Source organism: Semicossyphus pulcher, unplaced genomic scaffold (assembly GCF_022749685.1).
Source record: "Semicossyphus pulcher isolate SPU_LCO1_2020_fin unplaced genomic scaffold, fSemPul1.0.p SCAF_28, whole genome shotgun sequence".
NCBI classification, from domain to species: Eukaryota; Metazoa; Chordata; class Actinopteri; order Labriformes; family Labridae; genus Semicossyphus; species Semicossyphus pulcher.
In genome coordinates, this window is record NW_027211702.1 from 5,487,869 (window position 1) to 5,513,350 (window position 25,482).

Genomic DNA, 25,482 nt, shown 5'->3' on the forward strand with positions numbered 1-25,482 from the left:
CCTCTTCGTGTGTGTTCAACCTTCTTCTTCTTTCATTTTAAAGGTTCACTTTAAAGACACACTGTGAAACTTCTCCAGCAGTACAGTAGCAGCTGTACTGTAACTGGGTCACATCAAACTGGCCCCCAAAAAACTTTTCAGTTTTTCGCCTGAATCTTTCTGCCCCATCCAGCTGTGAGATCGCATCGATCCCGACCAAGAGAAGATCTTTGATAATCTTTTCATGATGAGAAAAACACAAACACTCGCTGCAGGAACTTTTGTGAACATCAATAATGGATAAATACACAAAGTGCAACGAGATGAGTTACTGTTGTCGGCAAAACTTTCACACCCAGAACAAACAGCAGCATGAGAAACACCTTAGCTGGGAGGGTTTACAGGCAGGTAGGGAAGGAAGGAGTGAGGGTGAAAACAGGAGGCGTGACAGGAAGAGAAGAGTTAGGTTAGAAAGTTTAGAAATTTTCAATGACCTCACTTATTCATTAATAACAACCTGACACTTTTTAGACATTTAACATTTCTTTGTTCCAAGATGAGGATTAAAGGACGTAAACACAACCACAGTGGGAGGTCAGCAACATTTGTTGTCCAGCAATGAGTTAATAGAATAAAGACAAAAATAAATATATATAAATGAATGAATAAATGCATAAATAAGCGAACAAACAGATTCCAGGTAATATTTAGGGCCAACTTCACCCCATGAATGCATCATTTAGATTTGGTCCTGAGTAGAGGAGCTCTGTTTTAGAGGCTGCATCCTTGGAAGGACGCGGCCTACAAACGATGAGTCATCCTGAGCTCGGTTACACCGCGAGGGCTGAACGGAAATGAGACGGTCTGGTCTATGGAGGATTTCGTGTTTGCATCACCAGCTGTTCCCGGCCTTACCATTGCGTCACAAAACGTGGCTCTTGTTGCCTAGCAACAGGTAGCCAGCTGGCTAGTTAGCTATCAAAACTTAAAGAAGTTCCTAGGGGGCCCTATTTTTACAAACGTGGGTGTTGAAACGACTCATAGGAACAAAACCTTTTGGAATCCGACCAGTCGATAACCTCCACCGCAGCCGCGATCGGCCACAATAACTGCAACACAACACCTGGGGCAACTGCGCCCCATCCAACTACGTCCCCTTGTTTTTGCCGCTGACAGGCTCAGACTGTTACTTCAGGTGTCCGACAAGATTACGGAAATGATTCCTACAAAGATCGTCCTTTTTTTAAAGAGTAAGATCCTTTTGTGTAACCAGAAACAGAATCGCTCTGAAATCTCGCGGGATGTGAGATGTTACCGGAACAGGACGGTGGACATGTGACTTATTTTAAAGATAATTTGTTTCAAGGCCATCGGGTGCATCCTTCGCTGCCCGGGAAAAGAAGGACACATTTGTTGGCTGCATCTGATGGAGGCTTGGAAATGGGACAGCCTTGGACGAGCCGCTGACACAGCCTTCAAATTGGAGGACGCAGCTCCTGAACTGTGTCAAAAAGTTGGAGATTGGCCGAAATCGCGTGAATTTGCTGTATCGCAACTTTGCAACTTCCTGGAGGGACTACACTGTTATTACACTGGGTGTACAGGAAGAAAGCAATGATCACAGAGATGATAGGAACATTGATTTTCACACTAAAAGTGAGGGGGACATGTCACCCCCCATTAAGTTTTTCCAGAGTTTATTTTCTCATGACTCGTTCTGCAGTGACAGTCTGACAGTGTCTTCTGGTCTCATTTAAAGGCCGATGTTTAATCACCTGAGCAGCAGACACACGGTGTGCATGACGGCGTGTGTTTCTGTGTGAAGGCGTCAAAGTAAAAGCAGAAACTTCCTGAAGTTCGTTTCCAGACTTTTCAAACGTCCGCAGGTTGTTTCTGCTTCTGAGTGAAGGAATGTAAGACGGGGACGAGTTGACTTGTGACTGCAGATGACAGCTGCTGATCAATACGATCGATACCTGATGGTGTTCAAACTGAGGACTGATTAAAGACAGAGAGCGAGAACAGGACGGGGAGAGATACCCAGTAAAGAGAGAGAGACAGGTTGGAGAGCGAGCGAGAGAACAGAGAGGGCGTGTGATGAATGGTCAGTGTTTGAGGATGGAGCAGTTGGAAGGTCAAAGGTCAAAGCCACCTGTAAGTTTGATCTATGGCCTGAGAAGAGAGAGGAGGACGGAGGGATATAAAGAGGGCATCAGAATCCAGACTTTTATTAACAGTAACATTATAAAGTTTTGGTTTTAACTGGTGTCATATTTAACAGCAGATTTGAAAACGTTAAAGCGACAATAAAAGAAAGAAGAGAGAAGAGAAAGCTTCACTCGTCTCTTCTTCTTAAAAGTGAATAATTGAACACGTACACGTACAACTCTAATCATTACCCACCTTTAAATAATGAACGTGCCTCATCTTCTTTAAAGGGAACGAAATGAGAAGTTCAGTTTAAACATCAGACGGATGCAAACAGGACGTTGAGACGACGTGAGATTAAAGGAAGAGATTGATCTGCTGCTCTGTGATCACAGACTCGTTAAAACTCCTGATGATGATACGATAAAGAAAGACAGAGAGTGTGTGAAGGCAGCTTTTAATTAGGACGAGAAGATGTTGTAAGAATGAAAGCTTTATAAGGATAAAAAATGTGTTTGACACATATTTGACTTTATTCATGTTACCTTTAATTCATGTCGTCGGCGAAATCTGCCCTTCCTGTGCTACATTCAAATAACGCAAGTTCACATAAAACAGATCACTCTTCGTCATTTCATCTCAGACGTTGCGTATACTTAAAATTACTTAAATGTGTGGACAGCACAAACTTCAACCGACACAAAGATGCACTTTTACACGTTCACACTAACTACTTTCACCAACTCCTGAGACGCCTTTAAGCAGATATCCTCGGGAGTGTCAGACTAATGCTTGCTGACATTTTCGACAAGAGTATTCGGGACACATTTAAGGAAAAAAAACGATCAGAGACTACGAGAATAAAGTCATAACTTTAGGTTATTGTTGCCTGGATGTTTTTATGAAGGGGAATATCAGAAGAGCAGCCGTCAGCGCTAAAATGAGGAGCGTGGAGCATCTTGTGATTGTAAACGATTGCACAGGAGGTTTAACACAACTTAGACCAGAGCTATATTTATTAAACACACCTGTTAGCATGGAAGCAGAGCATACATGTACCTCGCCAGAACGTGCGAGATCTCCTAGTCTCTTAGGTCTCAGACTGCGTTACCGTATAACACGTAGTAATGCGCAAGCTCATTACACAGCTTTACATTTTGTTGGTTTCACAAATACAGAAATTCTTTTTAATCTCAGATTCTTTTTCCTGTAATCCTCCGTCGTAGATATAAACGAGGATGTAAATAAAAAATGTCACTTTACTGTCTTGTATTAAACTTTTTAAAAAGTTGCTGAAGACTCATTTAAATCTCTTGAATTTTTACCCCGATGGAACCAAAACATCGGAGACTAAAGTAAGGGGGCTTTCACATTAGGTACCTGGATCTGAGTTCACTCGACCCCAAAGTCCAGTTAGTTTGATTAGTGTGAACACTGTGTACTGTACTCAGGCACGGTTCGTTGATCTGTACCTGGGTTCATTTTAAAAGGTGCTCTCGAATATAGTTCATGGGTAATCGGGTACAGTACGCATCAGGTGTAAAAGCTAACCAAACCAAAGCACAGAAGTGGACTGCTTTTTATGTCTCCTCTGAAATCCTCCCATCTCATCCTCTGAGCTGCACAGCTACGGCTGATAACGTAGGAATGTAGGCGGGAGGGTCGATCTGGAGATTTTCTCCAAAACATGAATAACAGCAGGCGTTGTGTGAAGGTCGGCTCCAGTGTACGGGCTCGGGATCATGTGATTCACGCGCTTTTCTACACTGGAACGACAGCATAAACAATGTTACCTAGTCCTTGTTGTTGAGGTTCATTACCGCCACCTTCTGCTTCGGAGTCCTACCGCAGGTGCACTCGAGTACGGAGCGAGATTATTAATGTGAAGTGTGAGGGGGGCCAACCGTACTCGGGTAAGGTACGAAGCGATCGTACCTGATGTGAAAAATGTTTATGATTCATTAATATTATTTATATATTATGGATGATTTTAGATACTTACTTCTGCAGTCGTATGTTATTCAAAGGCAGGGCTGAAGAAGACCGAAGGAGAAGGACTGAGAAAAAGAAAGATAAATGAACACATGTCTCTGCAGACCTTAACGTGTGACAGGATCACTGGAGAGCAGCACAGCCTACACTGAAAAGTGAACAACAATACACGTCTCTAATACTGTTTATTTATCTAAGGTGATATTTCAGTCTGAACAGGAGGAGAGTTCGTGCATACGCAGCTGAAACTTCAGGATAATCTCTTAAATTATGGAGGAAAAAAGGAGACATTTGACAGCTGCTGTCTTATTTTCATCTTTATTGGACACAAAGTCAACAACAACACATTTGAACACAACACATGTTGTTTATATGATGCACAATAAATCCAACCTGCTGTGTTACATCAAGGGGAGCTCATGTACATGCACTACATCGCACACACTCACACGCTCTTAAATATCGAGGCTGATTTTACTGTAAAAACAATAAATACACAATCAAACAAAATGATGAGAAGCTTTCAGGGAACATTTAGAGTGAAAATCAGTCTGAGAGGAGGAGGAGGAGGAGGAGGCGTTTAAAGTCTGAGGAAAAAGACCGAGAGGAGGAAAGTCTGAGGGATGAAGAAGCGTCAGAATAAATGTGCGTTCATCGTTTTATAGATTAAAGTCGGCGTCTCATAATATCATGTTTACAGTGCAGGTAAGATCAACTTCTGCAGAGTTAGAGACGCTTTCAGGGGCTGATTCGTTCTCATGTTGTTGTGTATAAAGAATCGGGCTCTTTCAGACTTTTCGGTTCACTACCTTCACCACAGACTTTTTATTTTTCTGGCTGGATGACCTGATCTTCCTCACTCGTTACTTACTCCTCCGCTCTCCCTCTCTGCCTGCTTTATTTTTCTCACCTCTCCTCCCCCGTGAGGCTGCCAAAAACAGATTTTTCTCAAACTGTAAAGAGCGGCGGAGAAAACCAAAGATTAAGATCTCAGAGCTGGCTGGACTTGACGTGTGTGTGTGTGTGTGTGTGTGTGTGGCGTCTGACGGGCTGAAGGATATTTTTTTATTTTTTTTAAAAGAGGAAGAACTTGTGAAAAGCTTTGACACGCTCGGGTTTACAGGTGTGTAACAGCGTTAGAAGCTTTCTGACAGCTCTAATGAAACTGGCAGGAGACGGAGGAGGGAGAGGACGAAAATATGGAATCAAAGCAACATTTTCAAACACACAAAATTTATAGTAAAAACATTTAAACTCAGAAAACTGTCTCCATAAATATCATATATTTATATCTGTATATATTTTTCTTTCTGCATTAAAACTCTGAGCACTGAAACAGCGGCAGCAAAACAAGGTCTGGACCGACAGTGACGGTATAATGTGCAAAATGTGATGCCAACCACAAAACGTCATGCAGGAAACTTCTACTTGGTTATGTGATGTCATAGAGTACTGACACACCTGAAGTACACTTCTACACTTTACTGACACAGGTTAAGAAGATAAAAGCAGCTAGAATCTTGTTTTCTAACCTTCAGTGGTTGATGTTGCTCCTGAACTTGAGCCTCTTTAGCTGTAAGTATTCCTTACGTATCGCTGTCCTTGCGGCACCGAGCTTTGACACTTTGCAGAAAATCGAATGCTTTCCAGAAACTTCCAGCTCCCATTTAACTTAGTTTTTTTTTAATTAAAGTAGCAATTTCAAAGATCTTAGTTACAATGGACATTCACTTAACTGAATATCTTCATGATTATATCTCTTAATGAGGAGTTAAGGTCCGGGTTACTCCTCATTTGAAGCTCAATGAATCAGCGCTTTACAGAGGGACATGAATACAGAGAAACAGGGCATCCAGCAAAACGCTCACTTGCAGTCATTTAGGAGATAGTGTAAAGCTGGAGATACACTTGCTTTCAACTTTCATTCCCTGCGTCTTTTAACACTACACGTACGAGACATGCAGTATGCACATGAACAATAGCGGCAGTGTAGAGGCAGAGGGGATGTGACAGGGTCAACAGCGCAGCATGGAAAACAATGGCAGAAAGTTAAGTCCTCAATGATCCACATCTGTACGATGTGTCGTTGCCACCCCACAGAGACAAACATGGCTGTCAAACAGCTGCAGACAGATAAGTTCTGTTTTAGAAGTCGACGTGGAAACCTGCAAAACTAAATGAAAACAAGTCCGGGACCGTTACGTCCGTGCACGGAGGAACATGTTTGAAAGGCGGAGCGGGGAAGGTGCAGACGGTGTGCACTGTCCACCGACACATAAAAGCTGTCACTTGTTCTGCTGTGAACATAACAGTAACCTCCTCGAGTGTCTCCATGTCTGATGTTTACATCCTGCACATACGGTCTGACTTCTGTGCTGCGCCCTCTAGAGGTGTCCTCCAGTAACACACATAGTGCATAGAGGAGTATGTGAACAATTACGTTCATGACGCAGACGGTTGTGTACATGAACGTAAGGTTGTAAAGCAAGTATATCTCCGGCCTAAGGAGCGATAGGTGTGGTTAGGTCCAGGCTAACGAGCTACATATCTTGTTGTAGCTGATGTTATTAATAAGGAATGTTAGCATCCTTCAAGAGGATAACCTCATGTTTCTCTAAATAAAGGAGAGTCTGGATCTGTATCAAACAAAGATCTAGCTGCCATCCTGGGAAGTTTAAACGATTCCAGTTCGCCTGCTTTTCTAATTCCTCTGCTATTTTGGGAGTTCATTTTTGGGCTTTTAGCTAATCCTTATTAAACGCAAAAGTGCTAAAACCCAATTAAAAATGCAAAAAGTTCTCATGTTTGCCAAAAATGTAAAGGAAAATATAAAGTTTTATGTGCACTAAAAAAGGAAATTCCCTCATTTGAAGAACGAGTCATCACCAGGCAGACAGTCACGACAGCCACAACAAATACACCAAATCAGATCGGTGCTCACTGTGCACGATTACAGACGACATCACGAAGCAGCTCTGATGATATATATACTGTATATGTACATGTTTATATGTAGAGATGCCCAAAAGTCAGAATGAAGCAGGATATTGAAAGAGAAAAGCTGAAGTCTTCACATGTATTAGTGATATAAAAAGCATCATCGTCTGCAAACAAACACAATCACCCCAAAAGAAGACAGCTGAGGGGTAAATAAAAAGGCAAGACAGGAGATGGGTACTATCATCCTGCAAACACATGAACCCACAGAGTTTTTACATCCTGAGAGGAACCAAAACTCCAGAGGGAAGTCACGACACGACGAGTTCAGCCCCCAAATATGAAGAATCTTATAAACTAAGTTTCTGTTCTGTGGGTAATGTAGGCTTGTGTCTAAGACTGGAAGGTTTTTTATGGTTTTTAAGTTACAGTAGTTGGCAGAAGGTGTCTGGATAAGCTCAAGTTTAAGTAGAGCGACTGTGTAAAGGGCAGTGTGTTGTGTTTGCTGCATTGAGCGGACAAAATATTTATTTTTTGCAATGCTAGGACACCGTTGTTAGCTAATTAGCAGCTACCAGGCAGGTTAAAGCCAACAGAATCAGACTAAACAAAACCAGCAGTCTCCCAACAAGTTCAGAGGAGCAAAGCTGGAAAGCTAACAGCGGGAAAAGTATCATGCTAGCCTATCTTTGGTACTAACCAGGGTAGAAAAGAAACAATGATACGTTCAGTGTCCTTGCTCGTTGATCTGAGACTTCCAGAAGGATTAGCTTTTACAGTTAGCATTTTGTAAACAGGCAGCTTACTTTGTGTGACTGCTTCTTTATAATTCTTTCTCCTCCCTGGAGCTCAAACTATTCTCTTCTTCTTCTTCTATATTCTCTTATACCACCAATTATCTAGATTTAGATCTAAACATTTGGTGACCGCTCAACTCATCACCTGAACTAAAGACTACTAGTCGTCTTTGAACATGTGTGGAGGGCAGCCTAAAACGTGACCATCGATTGTGAAATAAAACTCGGGGACTCGGACCAATGTGTGCTGGGTCATCAAAGATAGACAGAACTGATAAAGAACCAGTTGAAAGCATAGACTGTATAAAAAGATGGCCGACATGACAGCTCCCTAAAGGTGGAGCCAAACCCTCTCTACCGCCCCCTGCTGACTGGCTGCAGTATAGCTCATAAAGCCCGCCTCCTCCATGTTAACAGATGGGACATGAGTCAAACTATAAAATCAAAATACACGTCAAATACATTTTTCTCAAACATGGTTTCTGTCATTATAGTTAGTTCTTATCTTGCTGATTTATGTCCAAGTGTTCATTTTTCTGACAAGTTTACTTTTAATAAGTTATTTGATGCTATAAAAAGGGGGTGTGACCTCATGATTGACAGCTCTGTTGACAAATGGGGCTCCTGCAGCATTCTGTTCACGAGCAGCAGAGTAGAGGAGGAACGGCGAGAGGAGACGTAACTTAAACAATCACTACACGTCGTGTGTTTTGGTTTGCAGAAGGGGCGGGACATCGTTACTGCGTCTCCACCCGCCAATCTCTACTGCACAATCTCCAAATCATGTCACCAGTGCAAGATGGCAGCGCCCGCCTCGGGGGTTTTTTGGCTTCATATAAGATGAAGAGTTGGTGGAGAAGCGTATTTTATCTTTATATAACAGTCATTGGTTCAAAGACAAAAGCTGTTGTTGATGTTAATTAACAACTTGGATGGATAATCTTTCTGACCAAATAGTCCCAGGTCCTAAGGAGCCATGAAAACTTTAGGTATGTTTAAATTGAGTTAAGACTGGGACTACAGAACTCCTTCTGTTGAACCACACATTACAGCCACAACCCTGTGACTAAAGTACTGAGTAATGATTTAGTTTAAATAACTGGAGTGAGTTATGCTGCACCTGCAGTGTGTCCGGGTTGACTGTGGTCATGCTTTTAGAATGAAGTGAGAATATGTGTTTGTGAAAATACACTTGGGTGTCAACACACGCACACATTTCTGTGTGAAAATCAGAGAGGATGGAAATGCTCTCGAGGTGTCACAGAAATAAAAGCAAACACCAAAGTACTCACTCACCTCAACACACACGAACACACGAGCAGAGATGTGAGAAGTGTGAAGAATACAACAATCCAGCAATAACATGTAGAGTCATTTAGGTTCTTTCACTTTTTGACTACAAAATAAAGTTTAATATGAAGAGCAGAGAATAAAAACAAAACGGCGAGTCGCATTTGTCTGCAAAGATAATCCATAAAAACCTCTAATAATCTCACTTTGCGCTGACATAAAGTTAAAACTCGTTGAGTGGAAGCTGACTTGAAATAAAACGGCTGCATAAAGACGGCGACAGGAGATCTGCTACATGCGGGACAAGCATTAAATAAATAGGAATGACAGGAAGTGGTTAACAGCTAAAAATTACATCAATGCAAATCACAATGTAAACAAGCCTTCTATCACGGCTTTAAATATCACAGGATGAGTTTCCTTACAACGGCAACTATGATAAAACTAATTCATCCAGTTCAAACCTGAACTGAGCTTTCATGAAGTTTCATACCTTCAGATTCTTCACGTCATATTTCTTTCCTTGAACAGATCTTAGTGAAATCTCAGCATCTCAGGATACATTAAAACTAAACCTCTGACACGGCTCCAGGGCTGTGACACCCATCTGCTTTACACCATGAAGCGGTGCTCCTTGCCGTCGTGGGCCATGAGGATGACGTTGCGGTTGGAGGTCCAGATGAGGCGGGCGAGCTTCAGGTGGTTCTGGGAGCCCGGGGAGGCGGGCTGCACCGGAGGAACCTGGTACGTCTTAATGCAGCGGAGCTGAGGAGCCGAGTTCAGCATGCCGATGCTGCCCAGCAGACCGGTGTTCATCTGAGGAGGACAGGACAGACATGATGCGAGAATTAATACAGCATACATGAATCAGCCAACACCTCCTCTCGTACATCCGTTCAAAAAATGGGTCATAACTACGACAATAAGCAGTTACTGCCGTCTAAAGTTAGGTGCTGTTGTGACATGAGATTTGACATTTCCTGTTTTACTTTCCGTCACCTGTAGCTTAACTTGTTTCCCTCCCGTGTGATTGTGCGACCTGCTCTTGTGTCACCCTCACCTTCCCAGTGTATTTAGTCTTCCCCCGTCTGCTTGCCAGTTTGTTGGCAGTCAGCCCTTTGCTCCTTGTGTCTGTAGTTCGCTTCGTGGCTCTCCCAGTGTTTCCACTTGTTTTGCTGGACCTGGTGTCTTTAGGATGTTTATTTCTCACCTGCTCTCCAACTGTAAGCTTTTGTTTTTCCTTCTCGTGCTGCAATAAATCCTTTTTGAAGTCTGTAATTTAGGTCCTCATCTTCTGTGTTACTACCGAAACAGTTTGCATGAAGGAGACTCAGGCAGGAGAGGTGCTGCTGGGTGCAGACACTCAACATTTTTTTATCATGACTTTGCCCTCCTTTATCTGATAGGCTAATAATCAAACACGTATCAAGTATAGAGTTTATCCATCATGATCAGATGATTGCAGGTCTTCTTAGATCCACTCATGTACTTCACATAATGATAAACAGAACCAGTACGAGTCCCTGGGTTGGGTCTCCAGGTCCAAGACGACCCATGAAGACCTCTACAGCAGCACAGACTTCACAGGACTCAAACCACTTTTTCAGACTTCAGAATTACATTTTCATTACTAGTTTAACTTGTAATTACATTCCTTGGGCACACTTTGCTTTAAGGAAAAGTCATGGTATTACTTGCATTTATATCTGTTCTCTTTCTTTCTTGTAAAGTCCATTCTGAGTGTTTGTGCACTCAAAATTTCAAGTTTCATCAAATTTTATTGGCTCTAAAAACGATTTGTTTTGTAATTTTACATTTATTAGGAGGTACGTGTCAAAGTAACATCCCCATGAACAGCAGGACCCAAGGTTTCCCAGCAGAACATCGCCCAAAGCACCACACTGCCTCTGCCGGCTCGCCTCCTTCCCATAGTGCATCCTGGTGCCATCTCTTCCTCAGGTAAGAGATGCGCACGCACCTGACCGTCCACATGATGTAAAAGAAAACATGATTCATCAGACCAGGCCGCCTTCTTCCTTCGCTCCGTGGTCCAGTTCTAATGCTCACGTGCCCATTGTAGGCACTTTCAGTGGTAAACAGGGGTCAGCATGGGCACCCTGACCGGTCTGCAGCTCCATACACAACAAACTGTGATGCTCTGTGTGTTCTGACACCTTTCTATCAGAACCAGCACTTTTTCAGCAGTTTGAGCTTCTTCTGTTGGATCGGACCACACGAGCCAGCCTTCACTCCCCACACGCATCACTGAGCCTTGGCCGCCCATGACCCTGTCACCGGTTTCCCTTCCTTGGACCTCTTTTGGTCGGTCCTGACCGCTGCAGACCGGGAACACCCCACAAGAGCTGCAGCTTTGGAGATGCTCTGACCCAGTCGTCTAGCCATCACAGTCTGGCCCTCATCAAAGTCGCTCACATCTTTAAACCTGACAATTTTTCTTGATTCCAGCACAACCACTTCTGCCTAACGTATCCCACCCACTGACAGAGGCCATTGTAAAGATAGACTGGTCATAAAGTTGGGGCTGATCGGTGCATATAAACAAAAATCGTATCATCATTGTCTTTTTTTTTTAAGCTAGAATTATTTCATTGTTCATCACCAAATCATAATGGCTCGATCAGAGGAAGAAGAGCTGAAACTTTCCTGCTGCTGAAACTTTCCTCGTCCATCCCGATACTGAGTATTGATTCTGTGCATACAAACTGTGCAGTCACTGAGTTCCTGAACGTTTTGGTAAGAAGACGCTCATCACCAGTTCCTGTTAGTGATGGAGCTGCTGAGCCCTCTGAGGAAACACTGATATTAACCCCTGACGCTTCGCTCGCCTCGTCCAGTGTGAGAGTGCCAGCCTGAGATTGCACACAGCGAGAGAGATAGGGTGTGTGTGTTTTTCTGTAGGAAAAACAGTGAGTAGAAACTCTATCGTTTCCTGAGACGACACTGCCCCTCCCTCACACACACACACACACACACGCACCGACAGAGCGTCTGCCAGCTCATTACCACAGCAGCCGTCTTGTCGGCGCGTAGCAGCGGTTTATGCTTACAGTAATGCCATTAGAATGTGTGTGTGTGTGTGTGTGTGTGTGTGTCTGCAGACAGTCGTGTCAGAGGTCGTAAAGACCTTTCATTCAAAATAACAGTTCTGGGAAGTAGATGAGAAGTGTGTGTCTGTGTGTGTGTTTATTATTCACCTGTGTGATTGGCTGCCTCGTGTTTTGTTTAGATGTTTGTTTTGTGCAGCAGAACTTTTATTTATTCATCTTTTGTTTGTATAGAAATAAGAAGTAATTAAATTAAATGAGAATAAAAAAGTACATGAAAAGGAGACGGGGCGGTACGGACAATTAGAAAGGCTTCAACTTTTCCAGCTGATTATTTCTTGGAATCCTTCGTTCTGGAAGTCCACAAACAAACGCTTACATTTTCCCTTTGTTTACAAATGTCGTTTGATTCCACATATATAAAGTTTACATGTTTCTGCAGATTATTCATTGTGCATTTGGAATAAAAACATCCCTGTACTTGGAGGACATTTAAATAAGAGAACGTCTGTGAGGAGGCTGACACTAATTAAAAGCCAATTCACAATGATTGACGCACGTACAGTAGCTCCTCTCGAATGAATAAATACAACAGCAGCTTTAAGACACATACAGGAACATATTTGTGTTTTTACAATTCACTTGGGAGTGTGAGAACGTTAAGACTTCTTGTAAGGAGGTGTTCAATCAGCGGTGCCCATCTCGCCCATGAAAACTCCACTACACTCTGAGGTGATGCTACATCATAAGACAGATCTCAACTGGAGAATATGGATCAACAACACGGTCAATAAGAACAGACATTTTGTAAAACTCTGAGATAAAACAGGAGGAACACTGAAGACAGGATACTTGTCGCAAAGGCAAAACGTTTAACTGAGTGTATCTTTTCTTTGTAGGAAGTACGATTTAATTATTTGTTGATATTGTAAAAAAAATTTTTAAAGGTAAAACTTTAGGAAATATTTTGCATATTTACACAAACGTTTCAAAAATCTCTGCAAATCTGAAATTTGCACTAGTGTGAATGCGTGTGCGACACAGCGGTAAATAACAACCATGACTGATGAGCAATAACATTTCATGGTTGGTTTCTTCAGTTTGGTTCAGCTGTAACCAACACGCAGACTTTTTATGTAGAAACCTCCTTACACAGAGATCTTTGAGATACAAGATCTAAGAATCAAAAGACGTAGAAACAACAGCTAACAGAATCTGCGACGTCAGAAAAAACACTGCTGATGAACATTTGACTGCCAAGTCGTGAAACCATCAGTGACTCCTCGACATAAATGACATAAATTAAACTGAAACAGAAATCCAAATGTGTTCACAAAAGCAGAAATATAAATATAAATAAGACTTTCAAAAGAAATCCTGAGAGAGCGAGAGAAGCAGATTTACTCAATCTGTCATCGTGTAAATGTGTGTGTGTGTGTGTGTGTGTGTGTGTGTGTGTGTGTGTGTGTGTGTGTGTGTGTGTGTCATTTACCTGCCAGAAGGAGATGTGGCTGTCAGCGTTGGAGTATGTAGCCAGGTATCGTCCATCAGGAGCGAACGACACGGCTGTGATCGGACCCTTGTGGCCGTGGATGTTCTGGAGGGACAAAAAGTGAAACAGACATTAAAACAAAACAAACTTTTTACAGCAGCTGAACAAAAACAAGTAAACAAACTGGGTCCACAGACACGGTTTGATCAGTGAATCTTTTGGTGAAGAGGTTTCTATTAATAATAAAAAATCTCTGTCATGGCTCAAACACTGTGAAGGTAGTTGGTGGTTTGCTCAACGCTGTAAACCCCCCCTTCCAGATGACAGAGGATCCCTTTACTGTTTCTGCACAGTTAAAAATGTATACAGAAGTTTATTATAGAAATGTAGTGCAGGTCTGGGACTAGTCCTCTGATTGTTTTTGTGTTGCAGGACTTGCTTCAGATGTTGCAGAGCGCACATTTCATTAGTCTAAGATAACAGAGCGAGTGTATCTCAGATTTCTTTCTGCAGCTGGAGGAGGTATGACTTTGTCTGGGTGCTGAACGTTTGAGAGATCGAGCTGCATTAGTTACTGATATTTCAAATGTGTGGCCCCTCCACAGGTGGTGATGATAGAAAACAGGTCACAGCCGACACCGTCATTGACTGCATGCTCAGCGGATTTGATTGACATCTGCAACATATAGTTTAAAATACGGACATTAAAGCCAGTGTATATTGCTTTTTATATTTCGTTTGTTTTTTAGGGCTGCATGGCTGTACAGTGGTTAGCGCTAGAAGGTTCCTGGTTGGAATCCCAGTTCAGACATAGTGGGCCTTTCTGTGTGGAGTCTGCATGTTCTCCCCGTGCATGCGTGGGTTCCCTCCGGGTACTCCGGCTTCATCCCACAATCCAAAGACATGCTCTTTAGGTTCATGGTGACCCCGTAAGTGTGAATGTGAGTGTGAAAGATTGTCTGTCTCTGTGTGTCAGCCCTGTGACTGACGGGTGACCTGTCCAGGTGAACTGAAGCCGGTCTCTTCCAACACGTAACACTGAACCACAGCATGGTGAAGCTAGAGGCCTTTGACTTCTCTATCACACACTGCAAACCTGAACTCTCATATTTCCCAACTTTCCTGTCATATGTCTCCAAATGATAAAATTCTTTATTACATGTCTGTGTTAAATACTTGACTCTGATTGGTTAATTATGAGGTCTGTTATTTCTAGATAGCAGAACGTTGTTATGAAGAACAGACCGCTCTAATTACACAATCCGGTAGACTGACTGTAATCACGTCAATCGGCTGAAAGAAGTCCGATAAATCTGACGTCGGTTTGTTTACAGAGGCAAAAAAGGGAAGAGACAATACAGCGGAAAGAAAGCAATGAAGTTATATGATGCAAAAACTGAAGGCTATGATGGAGAGATCTGAAGACGGCACATGAAGTAAACATTAATCAGAACACAGTGCGGGATACGGCCGTGTTTAGAGACGCTGAATGGAAAAGAAAATGTCAACAGACTCTGACAGGGACGAGAGTTAGCTGTTGTTATGGACGCAGCTCTCACTGTGAGTGTCACAGACTACTTTTAAACAGAAATATAATCATTTTTAAATTAATAAAATGATTTCCAAATCAATATGTTGTGTCAAATAATTGATTTTTTAAGTAAAGAGCCGTGTAATAAGCGGGATAATGCACTCACTATACCAAGCGGTCTCTTGCCTTGGTCTGTGGTTTATTATTGACAGACGCTGTGTGAAAAGAAGTACTACATATGGCCATAAATTGTACCACAATTTCATCATTTTGTAAAGTGTAAGGCAGTGTCACTGAGGTTTCACAGACTCTTTTCAGAGTTAAAAAACAGACTGGAACACTTCACAGAATAAAAAAAGAATAATTGTATCTCAAGCCCCTCCGCATCGCTCCTCATCACCCACCGAAGCTAAAATGAGACAAAAACTTGAGTTTTCCACCAGATTCCTCTTGTTGATGAATCCAAACTGCAGCAGCTCGAGGACCAAACCCAGACTTCAATAAATTCTCTTTTGCGATAAAGACGAGATGAAGAACAAATTTCAGTCCTTGTTGAAATTTCATCGAGTCGTCTGAGAAAAACTCATATTCCCGCCCAGATTTTCTCTGACAGTAAGTGTTTGCTTTGGACGAGATAATTCCATCAGATGAGGGGCGGCTTCTGCTCCAACAGATGCTGCCGTACGCCTGCAGAACTCAGGGGACAAAATAAAGCGACGCCACACCGTGTGTAACGCAATAAACTGTCCCACCAGATGCAGGGTGTGTAACGCAATAAACGTCCTCCTAGAAATCCTCGCCCCGCCTGCGCCTGCGACTGGGATTACAAACTCTCACCTCCAGATGAGATTAAGACGCGACGCCTCGGGCAGCCAGACCATGAAATAATAACCCGTCTGTGGCGATTAAAGCAGAAAAAAATAATAACCCAATGAAATGAAAATCTCATCTCTTTAATTCGTTCACTCACTCCTCCTTTTAGGGGGAATCCTATTAGATTCCAGCAGTGTTGGTGAAAAAAAGCTGAATTATTTTGATTTCTTTCCAGCTTACTTCCCTTCACACCTCTCCTTATGTCCTTACCTCCCTCTCTCACCTTTTCATGATCCATTTTCTTAGCTCTCTTTGAATCCTTCACCTGCTTCAGTCCTTCACCTCCATTGTTATCTCTTTAGTGATATCCATAATCGCATTTCCGTTTGCTACTTGTGTTACCGGTTTAATGATCAAAAGGCCGACAGAGTGGACACAGTTCGTCTGCAAACGTTCATTCAGCAAAGAGAGACGCTTCAATCGAGCAGCGGCTTTGAATATCGACAGTCTCATGTTTTTTTTAAATGTATTGTCAATATATTTTTATTAATCAAAGAAGAAAACAAGGTCTCTGGGGAAATATCAGAAATGACCATTTTCTGAGCCACCGTTCGTGAAGGGAAACCACGACAGCATCGACCTGGACCAGAGTGATCTTTGCAGATTCATTTTCATGCAAATAATATTTAAGTTATTTAACAAGCAGATATGAGGGATGAATATGATCTAATAACCCTTTTTTCATGCTATGCTTTGAGCTCTGATCACACATAATACATATAACATCTGGCCAATCAGAGCTCCTGTTGCTGCTGTGTGGGCTGTCTATTACCGTAAAATTCGGTGTATAAGACGAACTTTTAATACATTTGTTTCACCTAAAAAGTGGGTGGTGTCCTATATACTGACACAACTGAAATGGTGTTGAAATAAATATCCCTTTGGGATACCCAAGCTCCAAACATGCCTCTGCTAAGTGTGAAACATAGGACCAAAACTGCACTTGACATACAGTATAACAGTCATTCTGCAAGAACAGCCTTCCAACAGCACATCACTGAGCCATGATCTTTTAATGCAACTGTTACATCATTTGCCTTCATACAGCAGGTGGTGTCATTGAAGTATTGAGAGGACTTGATGACAAACTGCTGAGAGGAAGAAAAAAAGAGGAGGATCAAAAAGTGTTGATGTAGAAATTATGATGCAGAGAGAAAAAGGATGCAGAACTGTTAAATGTGCATCAAATATTGATGCTTTCATATATATTATGATCAGTTCATGTGAGTGTGTGTGTGTGTGGTGTGAGTGTGAGTGTGTGTGTGTGAGTTTGTGTCGCTTGTGTGTGTGTCACGGTGGACTGCCTACCAAATCAATCAGCCTATCAGAGAGCAGTGAAGCACACTGAAACCATTTACAGCACTCTGTACTTCAATACACCTGACGCCTGGGGACACGATTCTGTGTGTGAGTGTGTGTGTGTGTGTGTGTGTGTGTGTGTGTGTGTGTGTGTGTGAGAGTGTGTGTGTGTGTGTGTGTGTGTGTGTGTGTGTCATACAAAAGGCTCATACCATCTAAATCCCCGTCCTCTATGACTGAGACTCAATGGTTTTTATCACAGAAGGTCGCCTCATTCTCAGATTTTGTTTTCATTTTTGTGACATTTCTACATCCACCATAAGGGAGTGCTGTAACGAAGGTTAACAAAGATGCATGCAGTGTATCACACAAACTGTTCAGCTACTATTTAATGATATTCAATGATTCTTGTACCTCCTCACAGGTCTTGATAGTATTGTAAAAGGTTTCAGCTAAAACTGACAGCCACTGTCAACCACCTGTAACGTTACCAAAACTCAAATTTAAAAGTCATTACAATAAGGGAATGCTAACAATGCTAGCCACTAGTTAGAGCTAGAGTAGAGTAACATTTGTGCAACAAAACATGTTGGTTATGAAATATGAAATGCTAACTGTGCTAATTCTCAGATCTGAAGGCATCACATCGAGATCTCTTGCAATATTAATAAATGGCGTGCCCCAGGGCTCAGTCTTAGGACCACTATTATTTACGATTTATATCAACAGTATCAGTGATAATATTGTATATATACTGCACATACATGACACATTTCTCACTTCTATTTCCTATATTTCTTCATGCTTCTCTCTGTGTCAGAGCAACTGTAACGCCCATATTTCCCCCTGGGGATAAATTAAGTATTTCTGATTCCGATTCTGATAATGTTCCCAACGCAAATTTTCACTAATACATGGATGACACTGTTATTTACTTCTCTGCTCCAACACAGCATCAGGCTCACTGTCATGAATAACAGGATAAAAAGGCCTGATCAGACAGAACACCTTTTAGCAGCCGGGGGCGTTTTCTTTGTCACCGTTTTTAATGAGAGGGACGCCTTCTTGCGCGCTGCTATTTGCGTTACCTAAAGCATACACTGCTAAATCCTCTTTTGTTCTCTAAACAGGACCATAGTTTTCTTAATGAACATCATGCTGTGTTGAAGGAGACTTGAAACTCCAGATCGAGACCATAAACTGATTAGGAAAAGACCTCCACACAATCAGAGTCGACCCCTGGCTGAACATTAAAAGGAATGCAGTTTGTAGGGTAAATGTTACTCCCTAGTAAGGTCCAGTTGTTGGAGACGAAACAAAAATCTAATTATATACATTATGTAAATAATTTTTTAGTGTAAAGTATTATTACCATTCTGGAAAGAGGCTGAGAACGCTTTAATGAAGATCTTTGAGTTAAATGCACATCTGAAACCTGAAAATTACTAAGGAATCAATTTACTGGGGACAATAAACACTGCTAACATGCATCTCTTTAGCATGCTGCGTGTGACAGCCACGAAGCAGGTGACAAAGGCGTGGAAACAACTAAATCTAAAAGGAAACTATGGTAACAACAAAAGAACAAGTTTTAAGATCTACCCTAAAGACAGGCTTGGTAGACTGTCCTGTTGTATTAACTTAACCAAAGACCTTTTCTTCCTCTCTTTATTACCTATTTTGTTGTTGTTGTTGTTGTTGCATTGAGTTTGCGTCATTTCATTTTGTCTTTTCATTAAAAATTAATGGATAAAAAAAATTGCAATGTACTCTAAAGACTGGACTCATGAATCTGTAATCAGAGCAGCTTTTCAGACCTGGAGGCTACGTCAGCTACTCTTTTACAGTCAACAACAACAACATGTACACTACCGGACAATTGGCGAGCATGGCTGCTTGAGTTCTCTCTAAGCTCCTGATGCTGCTGGATGATTTTATAGTGATGGAATTAAGCAAGTTGGAAACAACTGAGTAGTCTTCTCTGTGTGGTGGCTTTGAGGTGGACAAATATCAGACACTTGAGTATGAATTAAAATCCATTCGATATGGTTTCCCTTTTGGCACTGCAGTTAACCCTTTCATCAAGTGTAAACCCATTATAAACACACATTATTCTCTGTTTTACAAGTTGCTACACTAGTTGGCCTTTAATGGGAGTGGGAGTGGGAGGTGCTACCTCTGAGGCAGAGCTACACCTTCAGTTACAGAGTCTTTTCTCAGTGATTAAAGAAAGAAACAGATGCAGACAGAGAGAGAGAGAGAGAGAGAGAGAGAGAGATCAGTCAGATTGTTTCTTTGTGTTCAATTAGTGAACTCAGTAGAGTCTGTTAAAGAAGCAGAGCAAGCAGCTGGACGCACACACACACACACACACACACACACACACACACACACACAAGCAGAGTAATGCAGCTGACAAAGAGCTGTTCACGGAGGCTGATCAAAGCTGTGGCAGATGGTCATGCAGGGACTAGCTAGCTTCGGTTGGACACACACGCACGCACGCACACACATTTTGCTTTTGAACAAAAACTCCTTCCATCATCTTCCTCTCCTCCTGATGCTCTTCTTCCTTCACTTCCTTCCTTCCTGTCCCCTCTCGCTCCTCCTCCACTATCTCCTTCCTCTTCCAAACAAATCAAACCATTTACTTAACATTTATATCTCCTTCATTTGATCAAAAAACAATAAATAAACCCGTCATTTATGATCCTGAATATTATTACAAAATAGGATTATCTCTTTCGACGTAAACTCAAAGTGTTTCATTGGATGATAAATCTGCCTGCTGACCGAGCAGAGCTCAAGTGTTTGTGTGGGATGTTTTAATGTCACATTTCCACAATTATTCTGAATACAAACGTACAGCTGCTGTTCTCTGTGACGGGGTTTTAAAGCCACCTTCCACGCGTGCAGGGGGTGAATGTTAAAGTCTCACAGATAAATAAAAGTACTATTCTGTCGAGAAGAATTGGAGGTCAAGAAAGGGTTTTGATTTGAAGCGTTTCTACTGGAAGAACTCAAGAAACTCCTGACAGCTAACGTAATTAATATCATGAGCCCCTCTACCCCAGCATGATCAAGATCTGCATAGAAGTAGTAAATGTGACACTTTCATGGTTTGTTGTTCCATTCTGAAGCCTTGAGTTTGGCATTTCTGCCTTTGCCATCTTTGCATTTTGGAGCCAGAAGTGACCATATTTGGACAACAGGGTGGAGAGGCGCTGCTACACCTCTATCCTAGTTGACAAATTGGTGTAGCAGCATCTTCTCAATCACAGATAGCCACGCCCGACAGCATACCCTGCTTTAATCGTCATATTGCTAAATAAACATATAAACATATTGATCCTTTACTACTCATAATATCTCATAATATTTTTATATTTTGTCGGTTTATGAGATATTTTCTAAGAGCACAGTACAAAGCCTTTTTGATGTTTCGTATGTGATAGAAATACAGAGACCATATTGTAGTTTTGGCTTATTGTAATCTTCTTTTCTTTGAGTTTCTTCAAATGCTTTATATCCCTAAAGTTAAATGTTTAGTATGCTGTAGAGTTTATAGTTTTAATTTAGACCAATTTCAACACAGTTATGGACATAACTATACTCTATGGCCAGATCGTAATGAAGATGATTAAGCAAAAGACAGAAGCCTGAGCTTCCTGCTGCAAAAAAATGCATTCTCAGGCAATCATGGTTTTTATTTTGGATCCATTAAAACAGGAAACAATTTACATCGGGTTTATCTATGCTGGACGCATCGTGCTGCAACAGTTTCCGTTAGAAGGAGCAGGCTGCAAATTCAGAAACGATGCAAAAGTCCAAAACACATGCAACCATGGAAACGCACTGCAAATGAGAAAACGTGCTGCAAGAAGCCAAAACAACTGCATTAACATCAAATGCTCTGCTAATACAGAAACGATGCAAATCAGTCAACACAACGGAAGTGCTCCAGGCCTGAAGGGGGCGCTCGATACAACAACTAAGAGGAAGACCTAACAGTTGCTTCCCTTCGCTACAGATCTAAGTTAGCCGTGCAGCTGTCAGCTGACTCTGCCTGGTGTCGGGCTCTCTCAGCAGTGGTTACTTTAGCAAAGCTATCTGCCGATCAGGAGCCGTTTCTCAACAAAGGTTGTGTGATTTCTTTGCTCATGTTATATGTTGTGTTTTTGCACAGCAGTCAGTGGTACATGGACAACAGACACACTCCACTCCAGCAGCATCTAACGTTACGAGTTCTGTTAATTGATAAATTCACTGTCTCAATTTCCTCTCCCTCTCCCGTCAACAATAAACATTTTGCACTGAGCGCCCCCTACAGGCCTGGAGCACAGTGTCTGCAGTGTTTTTCTTTTGCATGTGTTTTCTGAGTTTGTGTGTTTTTGAACTGGCATCGTTCTGAATTAGCAGCCTGTTTCTTCTAATGCAAAGCGTTAGGTAAGGGCAGTTGCAGTGTGATTGTCATTGTCGGCTGTTTAATCGGCTGAACATATTTCCGATTCTTTCTTGCTGAAATATTTGGCCAAGACTTTCAAGCATGATTCAGCTACAACCAATAAGAACCAGAATCAATAAGAATGTGACTTGATTGAACCCGAAAGACACCCGGCCCGATTAATGAAGATAATAGCCTGAGCTTGCATCTGAATTGAAACACTTGCTGCACACTCACTCACAGGTTCCTGCTGAGCCATTATCTATTAAATGTTAATTACTGCAAATAACACACAAAGGAAAAGCATCTCCTGTCTTTACACAGTGCACACAAACAGCTACACACTCACACACATACACACACAGTCCAACTAAATGTCGGGTGAACGGGGGCCAGTGCTGTTATCAGATATAAATGACCCCCTCCACCAGACTAGACTGCTCAGGTTACTGCAAATCAATACGCAGCAAATTACCAACACACACACACACACACACACACACACACACACACACACACACACACACACACACACACACACACACTCACAGAAAGACACACAAACACGAAGGCAGGCAGCACACACACACACACACACCACACACAATCAAATATAAACGTGTGCAAAGACAAAAACGTGATTAACAGAGTCATCGCTTCATCATTAATCAATTACAGAGAGAAAAAACAAGTAAACTCCTCTCCTGCTCCCCCCTTTAGTTTCTACTCCCCCCATTTACACCCTGTGTTACTGCTCTGCTCTTGTTTCCTCTCATCTGTTCTTCTACTCTCCTGTCATTGGAGGTGACACATGACTTTTCACGAATGCAAGAAAATAAGGAACAATTGGAGGGGTTGCTCATAGGATAGAAGTCTGGTTATTTATGCTTAAAGGACAGGAGGATGCAGGAGATGACGCAGACATGGATTAAAACTGCAGCAGGTACTTTTTGTTTTTCTTTTGAATAAAAAAATTCTGATTTGCATAACTTTACATAATTATGATTTAACAAGTTGTGAAAAAATGTAAATGTTTTTAACGCAATTGTTAAAATCCGAAAACCGTCAGCCGTGGCAAAAAACGCAATCAAGTCTGTTTATTTGTTACGTTGTTGTTTGTTGTATCTTGGTGTTGAAGAAAGCTTATAAACGTTTTGTTGTTTTATTAACGATAAACGGCTTGTTTGCTGTTCAGAAAAAAAAACAACATGCTCAATTTGTGTTTCGAAATGTAGCAGCAGTAACGCCCAGGTGCAGAGGAAGAACAGAAAAACAAGCAAAAACACCTCAGCCTAAAGTTCCCATCAGCATCAGGAAACTATGTTGAACATGTTCTTTAGTAAATCAGACACTGATGGTACATTGCTGTATGACTTTGCACTTTCTAGAGGTCTTTATGTGAGGTAATAATGGTTGCATAAACTGATTGAAAGGTTGCAAAACTTAATTGAAGGATGTGAGGATAAAGTGAGGAAAGGAATGGACGAATGGATGGTGGATGGATTGAGGGATGATAAAGTAACGGATGGACACAGTAATGTTTAAAAACTGTGGGTGATAATGATAAAAATGGGTTAGTAAACAGATGTAAAGGTTACAAATATACCGTATTGGTCTGAATATAAGAGAACCGTGATTATATGACGACTCCCTTTTAAAGACTAACTATTTCGAGAAAGAAGAAAAAAGAAACAATTTTATTTTACCTTTTAAATAAAATCACATTTTAAATATATTTTTAATTAAATTGTCACATTTAAATAAAATAAAATGCCTTTCAAAACTTTAATAAATCATTCACCATCAAAGTGTCTATAGAGCAGCTCTGAAACACCTGGATGACAGCTCTGGTAATGGGCCAACCTTCGTTCTGTTTGTCAGTAACACACTCACTCTCCTGTCAGTCTCTTGGAAGCGGCCGCTTTGAGGACCACGGTACGCTTTCCTCTGTTAGCATCTGTTAGCTAAGACTGTTAGCATTTTTAAGACGGCCTTTTTGGGCTCGCCGTCTTCAGACATTACGCTCTGTGACACCTTATTTCTCTGCTGATTGACAGCTGTTTAATGACTCTGCTGCTTTGATAACATCATAACTCCGCCTCAGTTGTTGGTGAACTCGGCCGACTTTTGAGCCACTTTGAGCCACTTTGTTCCTCATCTTTCATCCCCCTGGCTCTGTAGCTGTGAGTGACGGCTGGCCTCAGTCATGAGGGGTTCACTCGCTTTACAGAGAAGTAGCGCCGTCTAATGTTGTGAAATCAGCCTTTAAAAGTCAAGACCCCGAATATAAGACGATCTCACTTTTTCAGATGTATTTCAAGTAAAAAAACTGTCTTATATTCAGACCAACTGAGGCATGCTGGGACAGAGAGATGGAATAAATGGACGGATGGTTTATGATAAATCAAAGGATGGAAAGAGATGAATGTATGGATAAGTCAGGTAAGGTAAGGTGATGTAAGGATGGAGTTGGGGAATGTCGGGTGGATGGCGCGGAGAACAAAAAGACTTGTGGATTAAATGATGGTGGATGGATCAGGGACTGGACTGACAGGTATGATTGGCGAGTAGATGGATGGATGGATGGATATATTGGATAGCTGAGCAGACGGATAGATGGACTTGAGTGATTGGTGTCCAGGAGGACGGATGGACGCGTATAAAAACCTTTGTACTGATAGATTGAAGGATAGATGGAAATCAGTGATAACAAGTGTGGAGGTTGAACGGTGATGGATGGATGGTTCAACATAGTGAATAGGGGAAAAGATGGATGGATGAATTGATGGATAAAACTTCCGTCAATCAGAAACTGATTTAGTTTTTCTTTCCCTTTAGGATCAATCGACTACCTGGCGAGTCGTTGTTTTTAACGTACCTGACATTTTCCAGTCCGAACATCGTAGAGCGCCACTGATCCCTGCCGAGCTCCGACAGCGATGCGGTGACTGCGGTCACAGTAACCAACCATGTAGAACCTGAGCAGGTGGACAACACAGAGTTACACGTTAACATTCAACTTGGCCTCATTGAACAACTGAGAACGTAACATCAGGAAAATAAACCCGTATGCATGTTCAGAACTTCTTTTTGTTTTCTTCTTCATAAACCAAATATAGCACTTTAGGCAGCATAAAATAAAAATGTTACGTACTTGCAAATGGCAGGGAAACACTCGGACAGTCCCTTCTTCTTCACCAGAGAGCCTTCAATACAGTACATGATGATATCCATGACCTGAGGAGGAGATGGAGGACATTAGGAGGAGACGGAGACATTTCAAGTCAAATATGCAAATGTGTCATCTTTACTGTTTTCTTTACCTCGACCAGCAGATCCACCACGTCTCCAGGCATCTTCTCTATCAGGATGTCAATCACTCGCAGGATCTCGGTCTTGGCTCGGGCCAGAGTGGTGGTGTGAACGTTCTGCTGCGACTGAGAGTTCGCCTGAGCTGCGTTGTACCGATGAACCTGCAAAACACAAATATACATCTGTGATTACTGGAGGAAGAGTGTAAGAAAGATCGGACTAAGAAGTAAAGAAAGATCAAGCAAAGAATTCAGAATTTAAAGCTGAATTTAAACTCAAGTTTCAGCAAACATAACGTGTAAAAAGTGTTTGAAGCTGCTGTT

The 25,482-nt window shown here is 41.8% G+C and overlaps 1 protein-coding gene across 1 annotated transcript in view; it reads right to left on the reverse strand.

The window, feature by feature from the left end:
• Positions 1–4,992: 4,992 nt before the first annotated feature.
• The window catches only part of LOC138605065 (WD repeat-containing protein 7), a 112,054-nt gene continuing 91,564 nt past the window's right edge, over positions 4,993–25,482 (reverse strand). Inside the window, exons 26-30 of the mRNA XM_069677143.1 lie at positions 25,171–25,320; positions 25,002–25,084; positions 24,726–24,825; positions 13,701–13,805; positions 4,993–9,959 (exon numbers count right to left, since the gene is read on the reverse strand). Coding sequence (XP_069533244.1) covers positions 9,756–9,959; positions 13,701–13,805; positions 24,726–24,825; positions 25,002–25,084; positions 25,171–25,320 — 642 coding nt within the window. The 3' untranslated portion in view covers positions 4,993–9,755. The remainder of the gene's footprint in view (positions 9,960–13,700; positions 13,806–24,725; positions 24,826–25,001; positions 25,085–25,170; positions 25,321–25,482) is intronic.